The sequence below is a fragment of the Phaseolus vulgaris genome, chromosome 7 (assembly GCF_000499845.2).
Source record: "Phaseolus vulgaris cultivar G19833 chromosome 7, P. vulgaris v2.0, whole genome shotgun sequence".
Classification (NCBI taxonomy): Eukaryota; Viridiplantae; Streptophyta; class Magnoliopsida; order Fabales; family Fabaceae; genus Phaseolus; species Phaseolus vulgaris.
The window spans coordinates 13,349,380-13,360,522 of NC_023753.2; the positions used below are offsets into that span (position 1 = coordinate 13,349,380).

At 50.8% G+C, this 11,143-nt stretch overlaps 1 protein-coding gene across 1 annotated transcript; it reads left to right on the plus strand.

Annotated features, from left to right (window-relative positions):
- Positions 1-1,824: 1,824 nt before the first annotated feature.
- Positions 1,825-2,544, plus strand: LOC137829075 (uncharacterized). The gene is made up of 2 exons (XM_068635867.1): positions 1,825-2,097; positions 2,293-2,544. Exons 1-2 carry the CDS (start codon positions 1,825-1,827, stop codon positions 2,542-2,544), a joined length of 525 nt encoding a protein of 174 aa, XP_068491968.1.
- Positions 2,545-11,143: the final 8,599 nt, after the last annotated feature.

Sequence of the window (11,143 nt, forward strand, 5' to 3'; positions counted from 1 at the left end):
GTTGCTCCTGGGGCAAATCCTCCACCAGCGCGCAATCCATCACGAGCATCTGATGCTCCTTCTAACCAGGCTGAGAGGCCTGCTTCTTCTCACGCCAATCCCGCTCAGGCAACTCCACCGATCGCCGGAGGAACCTCCCTACCTCCAAAAGATTACAAGGAACTCTATCCTTGGGCCACCCCACTCTTGTTAAAAGAGACCTCTTCAATAAACACGGAGTTGGGCGTGCTCCGACTAAGGAAAGGAGACCAGTCCGACCTCTCCTTCCACAAGGAACATGACAGCAAGGTGGCCGTGCTGCCCTGCTTCCCGGATGAGCCGATCTGTGCGGACGACAAAGGGAACAACGGCGAGTTGTTCTGCTTCCTCTACGCCACCTTTTTCAAGAAAGTGAAACTCAGACTTCCCTTTACTCGCTTCGAGAGGGAGCTGCTAACTGAGCTCGATATCGCCCCCGCCCAGCTTCATCCCAACAACTGGGCGTTTGTAAGGGCGTTCCAAATTATCTGCGCACACCTGGGGCTGCCAGCTTCAGTAGATGTCTTTCTTTTCCTGTTCGAGGCTAAGAATCCCGGAGACCGCCTCTGGATTAGCTTAAACGGGATCGCTGGAAGGTCAATCCTCTCAATCTTCCAGCAATCTTACAAAGACTGGAAAGGAAAGTTCATCAAGGTGCGCCCGAACGAGCAAGACCCCTCACTGCTCGACGGTTTTCCCTTGTACTGGGTGCACAAGGGGAACAAAGACTCCAAGGAATGCTTCAGGAGGCCAAGGAGTCCCGACAATATGGGCGAACTAGACAAAGATCTCTGCCTTTTCTAGAAAGGCGTAGCAGCCGCCAACATCACCTTCCCTACCGCCTCAATCATCTCCTTCGAGTTCTCCGAGGGCCAACTTGAAAATCACATAGGTTAGCCCCTACCCCAGCACCAAGACTCTTGTTTTGTGTTGGAACTAACTCAGCGTTCCTACCATTCCATCCTTTGGCATTCTGCTTGTTCTGTATTGGTCTTGATTTTGAATCTATGTGCCACTTGCTTGCGTTATTCCTACGTGCATATACTTGTATATCTTGCTTTTGCTTTTGTGCTTACTCATCTATTTTCTACCCTGTGCAGACTTCATGTTGGGAAAAGGTAAACTAGCTGAACTGAGGGCGATCGCCCGGTCTCACAAGCTGGCGACGGGCTCCCAAATCGTGCCCAACTCAGTAGTGGAGATCGTCGTTGCTCAGGGCAGAACTCCTCCCCAAGGTCCAACTCCTTCGGAGGCACTACCCGCCCCACAAAGGAAAAAGCTTGTCTTGAGGAAGCCAAAGAGGAAAACTCCTCAAGTAGTACAAGAAGAAGAAGATGACGAGGTGACTGAGGATGGCCTCGTCACCAAAAGAACAAGGGTGGCTCCCTCTTCACCACTTGCACTCCCAACTCCAACACCACCCTCACCTCCAGCTCCAACTCAACCAGTCCAAGCAACACCCTTGACTGTCGCGCCCCCTGTGGTTGAAGGCAGCGAGCCCAATTTTATTGAGAACCCTCCAAGCGCCTCCACGCCATTTGTATCTGTTGGAGAGGGTCCTCCTTCAACCACCTCTATCGCTGGGGCTGCACCAGGAGGAATGAGGGTGGCCATAACTCGCCAATCCTGATAACAGAGTCTCCGACTTCACCACCACGCCAAGAAGCCCCCCTCGCCCTTCAAACTCAAGAGGGTGGTGGTGAAAGTCAGCACCAAGCTCCTCCAGCACCTCCACCAGCAACAACTACAAACCTCCCCCCCTCCATCGAAGAGATCTGGGGGCCCTTCACAGCCAAACTGAAGATTATGGCAGAGGATCTCCCCTCAATCATAACGAAGGCTGTGAAGAACTCGAGCAAGAAGCTCCAAGATGAGAATGTGGCACTTAAGGAGGCAAACCGCCTGATAAGGATGGAGGCGGAAAAACTCTCTTGCAACCTGATGATGGCGGAGATCGGCCATTCAAGGCTGGAGGACGCCATGGACGCTGAACTAAGGGGCGCGCGTAAGGAGGCCTCTGATCTGCGCCAAAAACTGCACCTCCAAGCTCAAGAGAAAATCGAACTGGAGAGCAAGCTGGTACCTTACAGGCTCAAGGTGGCCAACTTGGAGGCATCAATGAAAGCAGATGCGGCCAAGGTGGAAAACCTTGAAAAGAGGTCAGCAGATCGGGAGGTGCTCCTCGGGAAAGTCGAGAAGGAGAGGGACGACACCAAGGCTGAGCTCGGCAAAACTCAAGAGGAAAACACGAGGATTGCTGCAGAGCTGGCCTAGGCTCGGGAGGAAGACAAGAAAGCTGCTGAAGAGCTTGCTCGGGCTCGTGAAGAAACTGAAGGGCTGAAGAAGCAAACTGACGAGCTGAAGAAACAAGCTCAAGAGCTCGAGCAAAGCTCCGCCCAAGTCCTTTCCGCCGGGTTCGACGCCGCTTTGGAGCAAGTCTCGTGCCAATATCCCGAGCTCGATCTCTCCATGGTGTCAATCTGCAACGAAGTGGTGGATGGGAAGATCGTGCCCTCTGAAGATTAATCGCCTCCCTCCATCATCTTGCTTTTTGAAACTTGGTGCTTATTTCTGTTTGTAAAAACTTTATATGTAATTTTTCTTCGTATGTATTTGAACTGACATTGCTTTATATAACTCCTTCTGCTTAAGATGTTGTTGTCTAATACCGTGCCTCAAACGCTTCTTACTCGCTATGTGATTAACCAACATAACTGGTAGAACTCGCTTAAACAAATTAACTTAGCGATTCCTCGGGCTTAACCGTTCACTGCTTTGAACTCGAGCAAACTGTTAATCTTATAACAATTTATCGAACTGTTAACTCAAAGTAAAATCTGAGCAACTATCAACTCTCAAACGATGACATTTAACACAACTTGCAAACTTAAGGCAATAAGTTACTTACTAGGCAGCAGGTTTTAACTTAAACTTGTATCACAATACAGTTTACCTGATCTGCTCGGCAAGGCTAGCCTTTACGCTCGTCATCGCCTGGAATTCTTCTGATCGCCATAGGGTTCTGGCGATGTAGGCTTTCTTTGCCTTCATCACTTGACTATTGTTCCCTCATGTGGGGGGTAGAGGCGCCTTTCGGATCCTTCTCTACCTCCCTGAGTTTCAGAACAAAGAACTGGATAGCGAGGTGTTCTCTTTGAACCTACCTTAGCTATCTCTTAAACCTCTTTCACCCTTCATGCCATACTTGAACTCGTTCAGGACGAGAAGGATTTTATCTGCCCTCACACCGCCTACAAGCGCGGAAGTTTTCTCTGGTCTTACTAAGCCAATATTGATGTTTCACTTAAAGGGGAAAAGGCGTTTTCCTTCCCTTCCCGCCGTTTAAGGTCACGAACACCCCTGACTTTTCAGTTCATCTTGCCTGAACTCACTCTGAGGTGAAAAGGACTTTTTCTCGCCTGAACTCGCTCGATGGCGAGATGGACTTTATCTTGCCTGAACTCACTCAACGGCGAGAAGGACTTTATCTGGCCTGAACTCGCTCAACGGCGAGAAGGACTTTATCTGGTGCCTCAACTTGCCCAGGGTGTACATCTCCTCCCCCCTGGATGCACTGAGGACTTTTTCTCTTTCTCGCCTGCACTCGCTCGAGGGCGAGGAGATCTTTTTCTTTTCTTGCCTCCAAACGCACGAGAGCGCTGAGGTCTTTAGTCATCGTTGGTGCCTCCGATCGCCGAAAGATGATGAGGACTTTAAAACTTTAACTGATGCTGCCAATCGCCGAAAAGCGATGGGGACTTTAAAACTTTTTCTTAGAAACCATGCAGCATAACTTTAAACTTGCCTTGAATCATGTACGAGTGATAAGCTCTTTTTCTAAAACTTTCGAAACAACAAGCATGCAATCTTAGAAGCTTTAAACGCTTTGAAAACTCTTCTTTATTGGGTGGCCTCATTAAAAACCCTCCTTAGGGAAAAAAGAGTGCCCCCTTCAAACTGTTTTAACAGAAAGCTTGCAAATCTCTTCATGTTCGTTTTTACTTACAAAGCTTTAACTGTAATATAACTTGAGGTGTGTGGCGTTCCAAGTGCGAGGAACCGCCCCTCCTTCTAACGTCTCTAAGCAGTAGGCGCCGTTCCCGAGCGCCTCGGTTATTCTAAACGGTCCTGTCCACTTAGGCGATAATTTGTTTTCCATCTCGTACTGGTGGACCTTCCTCATCACCAGGTCGCCCTCTCTAAACTGCCAAACCTTTGAGTTATACCTTCGCCCAATCCTCCTTTTCACTGCCTCAACCTTTACCCTTGCCTCCTCCCTGACCTCATCCAGTAAATCCAGATTCAACCTTCTTTCTTCGTTCGAGTCTTCCGCCACAAAGTTCTGGAATCTCGGCGAGCTCTCCTGGATTTCCACTGGAATCATTGCATCACATCCATAGACCAGGCTGAACAGGGTCTCGTGGGTCCCTGACTGCTCGGTGGTATGGTACGCCCACACTATGCGGGGTACCTCTTCAGCCCACGATCCCTTAGCTTTCTCTAGCCTTCTCTTCAAACCTCTTAGCAACACCCGATTGGCGAACTCTACTTGGCCATTTGTCTGAGGGTGCTCGACGGATGCAAACACCTGTTGTATTCCCACCTCTTCGCATAGCTTCTCCAGTAGGTGACTTGCAAACTGAGTCCCATTGTCTGACACCAGGCGCTTAGGCACACCAAACCGGCACACGATGTTCTTCCAAACAAAACTCTCGATCTTGTGTGCGGTGATCTGGGCTACTGGTTCTGCTTCGATCCACTTGGTGAAGTATTCAATCGCCACCACCAAGTACTTCATCTGCCTGATCGCCAATGGGAAAGGTCCCAGAATGTCAATTCCCCACGTATGAAACGGCCAAGGGCTGTAAATTGACTTTAACTCTTCTGAAGGCGCTTTGTGCCAATCGGCGTGCTACTGACATTGCTTGCAACATTGTGCATACTTCTTGCAATCCTCCCTCATCGTTGGCCAGTAATAACCTGCACGGAGAGTTCTTGCAGCCAAAGCTCGACCCCCGACGTGACTTCCACATATCCCTTCATGGAGCTCGGCCATAATTCTAGTGCATTTTTCTCCGTGCACACATTCTAGGAATGGGTGTGTAAACCCAAACCTATACAGCTCGCCATCTATCATGGTGAACTTGCTGGAGTTCTTCTTTATCTTCCTAGCCTCCGTCGGATCCAGCGGGAGAAGGCCATCTGTCAGGCAGCGCTGGTATTGTGTTATCCATGTGTCTGGCTCATGCGTAGCGCAGACCTGCGTCATGTTCACCCTCTCCCCCCGACATGCTCTTATTCTCGGCGATCTCAAGGTCTCCTGAGTCAAGGATCTGTGACTCCTCGGCGCTTTTTCTGTCGACTTGCTTATCTGAAGAACCAGGTGGTCTGCCACAAATGCTCTAGGCGTCTTCAGAGTTTCTTGGATCACTGTCCTCTGCCTACCCCCCTTGCCCGAACTGGCGAGTTTGGCTAGCAAGTATGCTCAGGCATTCTGCTATCTGGGCACATGCACCACTTCAAATGAGACAAAGGAACTCTTCAACTCCTGCACATACTCCAAGTAAGCCGCCATTTGTGGATCCTTGGCCTGGAACTCGCCTGTTACTTGTCCCGTGACTAATAACGAGTCACTCTTAGCCATCAGCACCCTAGCCCCCATCTCCTTGGCCAGCAAGATTCCGGCGATCAACGCTTCATACTCTGCTTGATTGTTGCTGGCTTTGAAGGCAAACCTCAGGGACTGTTCTATCAGCACGCCGTTGGGCCCTTCTAGAATGACTCCAGCACCGCGACCCTGCTGGTTTGACGATCCGTCCACCGAGAGCACCCAAAGAAAACCATCCCCTTCAACTCGTGCTGCTTCTGACGAGAGCTCGACCACAAAATCAGCGAAAATCTGCCCTTTGATCGGTCCTCGGGGCTCATATTTGATGTCGAACTCCGACAGCTCCACCGCCCACTTCACCATTCTCCCAGCTACATCAGGCTTCTTCAGGACTTTCTGGATGGGCAAGTCGGTCATCACCAGCACTGTAAAACTGTGAAAATAGTGGCGCAACCTCCTCGCCGAAAATACTACAGCCAGTGCAGCTTTCTCCAAGGCCTGATACCTCACCTCCGGGCCTTACAACACCTTGCTGACGAAATAAATAGGCTTCTGAACCTGGTCTTGATCTTGGGCGAGCACCGCACTCACCGCCCTCTCAGTCACAGCAAAATACAACCTGAGGAGGGTTCCTACTAAGGGTTTGCACAAAACCGGCGGGCTCGCCAAGTACTCTTTAAGCTTCACGAAGGCTTCTTCACACTCCTTCGACCCGACAAACTTGCTGTTTCGCCTCAAACATTGGAAATATGGATGGCCCTTCTCTCCACTAGTTGACACGAAACGAGACAAGGCGGCCATCCGACCTGTAAGTTGCTGCACCTCCTTCACGGTAGCCGGGCTCCTCATCGCCAGTATGGCAGCACAATCAGGATTTGCCTTTATTCCTCTTTCAGTCAAAAGGAAACCCAAGAATTTCCCTGCCTCCACGACGAAAATGCACTTCTCGGGATTTAACTTTAATCTGAACTTGGCAATCGTGGTGAACAACTCCTCCAGATTTGAGACGTGCTTGCTCTTCTCTAACGAGGTCACGACCATATCATCTACGTACACTTGCACATTCCTTCCCAGCATTGGTGCAAGTACCTTATCCATCAATCTTTGGTACGTGGCCCCCGCATTCTTCAGCCCAAAGGGCATCACCTTGTAACAGTAGCACGACCTCTCAGTCATGAAGGCAGTTTTCTCTTCATCCATAGGATGCATCTTTATCTGATTATACCCCGAGAAGGCGTCCAGAAAACTCAGCAACTTGCACCCTGCTGCACTGTCTACCAGGGCATCTATGCTCGGCAAAGGATACGAATCCTTTGGACAAGCCTTGTTCAGGTTAGTGAAGTCGACGCACATGCGCCACTTCCCGTTGCTCTTCTTCACCAGCACGACATTAGCCAGCCACTCAGGGTATTGGACCTCCCTGATATGGCCTGCGGCGAGGAGCTTCTGCATTTCATCCCTAATCGCCTGTCTCCTCTCCTCATTGAACTTCCTTCTTCTCTGCCGCACTGGTCTGACTTGTGTGTCCATTGCCAAATGGTGACACAAGAAATCAGGGTCAATTCCCGGCATGTCTGAAGCAGACCATGCAAAAGCATCCAGATGTCGTTCTATCACCTTGGCGATCTGGTCTTGAAGCTCAACCTCCAAAGATCTTCCCAGCTTGAAGACCTTTTCCCCGATCTCCCTCTCAAGCCACTCCTCGACGGGTTTGGGTCTGGTTTCCCTGGCCGCCCTGGCGATTCCCAATTCCCTCACTTCCTCTGGGCGGTTCCTCGCTTCTTCCTCCCGTCCGGCGCTCTCTCCCTCAACCTCAGCATCCACCATGGTGACATCGCCTCCGGCGGCCACTTCCATCGCCGCATCAACAACTCGCCATTCTGTTGGCTTGGGCTTCACACCGGGAGGCGGCGTCGTGGTGATGTAACTTACTGACCTCTTATTCTTGAGGCTATTCTCATAGCATTTCTTCGCCTCCTTCTGGTCAGATCTGATGGTGATCACCACCCCCTCCATCGATGGTAACTTAACCTTCATGTGCCTAGTTGAGGGCACAGCTCCTATTCTGTTGAGGGTTGGTCTTCCCAACAAAATGTTATATGCTGAGGGGGCATTCACAACGAGGTACTTGATTTTCTCCGTCCTCGAGGCCACCTCATTCGTGAACGTTGTTCTTAGCTCGATGTACCCCCTGACCTCCACCTGATCGCCAGCGAACCCATACAAGCACCCTCCATAGGGTCTTAGCTGGTCAAGGGGTAGTTGCAACTGCGTGAAAGTCGGCTAGAACATTACATCCGTCGAGCTTCCTTGGTCCACCAGCACCCGGTGGACTTTCCTTCCCGCCGTGACAAGCGAGATGACTATGGGATCGTTGTCGTGAGGCACAACGTCCCTAAGATCCTCCTTTGTGAACGTGATGTCCACATCTGGCGAGTGATCCTCGAACATATCCACCGTCATCACAGACCTTGCGTATTTCTTCCTCTGTGATGCAGTGCATCCACCACCCGAGAAACCTCCAGCGATGGTGTCGATCTCGCCATGGGTGGGCATCTCATGCTGCTGAGCCTCACCATTCGCCGGCTGGGAGCTCGACGCACCTCCCGTCCTCTTGTCCAGCAGGTAATCGTTCAAAAAACCGCTCTTGACCAGATCGTCGAGCTGGTATCCCAGGGCCAAACACGAATCAACAGTGTGACCAAAACTCTGGTGGAACTCACACCAGGCGTTTGGTTTTGGTCCTAACTCCTTGTCGCCCACCTTCGCTGGCGCCTTAAGCCTGGCTGCTATGTTGGGCATGGCGATCAGATCCGCCAACCCCATGACAAACTTGTACTTTGGTGGGCGATTATACTCCCTGGGGCGTCCTGGACCCCTTCCCTTGTTCTTCCTCGGATCATAAGGATGGCGAGTCCTTTGATCCTTCTTGGCCGCCATCGTCTCCAGCACCCTCTGCGGCTGGATTCTAGTCTGGGCACGTGGCCTAGCAGGGGCCACGCTCCCTCTCTTCTCGGCGACCTCACTCTCGTCGGCGATGTGGGCCACCGCAAGTCGCCTAACTTCAGCAAACGTGGCAGGGTGCGCCCTAATCAGCGCCTCATAGAAAGGTCCCGGCAACACGCCCTTTTTGAAGGCGTATACCAGCATCTCCTCGTCTTTAGCAGGCGAGCGGACCATCTGTGCTCCAAAACGATTCAAATAGTCCCTGAGGGACTCTCCCTGGTATTGCCTTATGTCGAACAGGTCATAAGACACCCTAGGGGGCGCCTTGTTCACAATGTACTGCTCGACGAAAAGCTTCAAAAACTGCTGGAAATTGGTTATGTGACCTGTAGGCAAGCTCATAAACCATTCCAGCGCTGTTCCCTGGAGCGTGCTCACGAACATCTTGCAATATACGGCATCCGAGCCCCCTGACAGCATCATCTGCGTGTGGAACATAGTGAGATGTGCCTCAGGGTCCTCCACGCCGGTGAAAGAAGCTTTCACAGGTACTACGCTCGCAGGGATAGGCGTGTCTGTGATCGCCTGAGCAAACGGCATTGGGAAAACGCGCGGTGGCGACGACGGCGCGACCTCTTCAACTACCGGGCGTCCTCTCTGCTCCTGAAGAGCTTGACGCAACTCCTCAGTTACCTTGCTGAGCTCTTCATTCCTGGCCTGAGAGGCGACCAGGTCTTCGTGCATCTTCGCTTGCTCTATGCGCGATGCCTCCACATTCGCCTGCAGCGCACGCATGATCTCCATCATCTGCGCCATGGTCATGGCGCCTTCTGCAGCAACTGGCACAACGGGACTTGAACGGTTGCTTCTCATCTTTCTCATGAAAACTCAGCAAACCAAACTTCAGCGAACAAGACCTTCACCAGCACACGATCGATCCAGCAATCAATCGGTCAGAAACTCTCAAACTCCCAAGAACTTCCAAGAACGCAACCACAACAGCACGCCGATAGATTCGGACGTCGAAACCTTCACAGAAACTTGCAATCTCACCACGAACCTACCGCTTCTCCAGCAAAACTCCCGATTCACCAATCAGAAACGCGAACGAACGGTAAAACTTCGAATCAACCGATTAAAAACCGCGCAAACAGCAAGAAACTTCAAGAATCCGATCGACAGCTCGAACGAACGGTGGAAGACTTCAAACTATCGATTAAAACCCAAACGAACGGCGGAAAACTCGAATTCACCGAACAAAAGCTCGAACGAACGGTGGAAAATGGTTGCACCAACACACAACCACACAGAAACTGCAGAAACTTCAAGAACTCACGCTGCGGATGGGGACAGGTTTTACACGGCCCCACGGTGGGCGCCTGATGATCCTGCCGGTTGACCAGAGCGCAAGAGTCTTGCCACGTCAAAGGTATCTTCCTCTGGATCGACTTTGCACCACACTAGCTTCCGTCCTTCACACCTCGATTCTCCTCAAGAACCTGCAAAAGACAGAGTGGCGCCGCTGCGGCCGATCGCGCTCCGACGCTCAAGTCAGTGACGGAATCACCAAAACTCTAAGAGAGAAAAGCTAAAACTCAAGGAACCGTGCAAAATCTCTCTCAGCGTACTCAGGTATTCTCAAAGCGTAAAGAAGTGTTCTAAACGCGCGTACCTCAGAATCTGTTAAGAGTTCCTTATATATCTGCGCATTTTCTCTCCTGACGGTTACACCTCTGGACACGCGGCTCACATCCAGCTGTACACGTGTCACCATCTGGAATGTCTTCTACTTGAGCGCCACTTCTACTCTTCAGGCTGTTCGACTAAGTTACTCAGGTGAGGAGCAACTCGGTGCATAGCTGCCTTGGAGCGCGATCTTCTTCTAGTGGCGAGCACGAGGTGTCACCATGCACACCTTCTCTGTGGTCTCGCCTGCCGCTATCACGATCTGTATTACTTGCTCATCGTGCATGTTCTGGTAAATTGTTCCCTTGCCTCAACCTCTGGCTAGGGAATGATCATAAGATAACTTCATCCTTCGTACTCAGGCCCTTTGAAAGCCTTGAACAAGCTTTCCTGATCTTTCGGCGATGTCCCCCTCTCGGCGATCTCTGACCACTTGGTCGCCTAAGCTCACATACGGCGACTACGACACAAGCCTGGTGACCGCCGGTTTAGATGTGCTAGAGATCGGAACACGTTAACTTAACGATTGGCGACTACACAGACTTCCCGATGTCCTTCCCTTCTGTCAGTCAGGTGTTCCGTTCAACACGCCTATATTATTGCTTGCTGCCACATCATCACTCCCGACTACCTGGTCGGTACAATATTTATTGCTCGTACAAAATGGTATATTACTATAGTATGGACCTTGTGTAGGATATTGATCTTAAGAAACTAATCATCTAAAAATCTCTTTATAATGTTTGGTATAGAAATAAAACACCCTCTCAGTAATATCATATTTCCTGTAGTGAACCTCAATATATCTTATTAAAACTCCCTCATAGACACCCGATAATGTTAAGGGACTAATATCAGCAGGAATTCTGCTTAACACACCAGGGA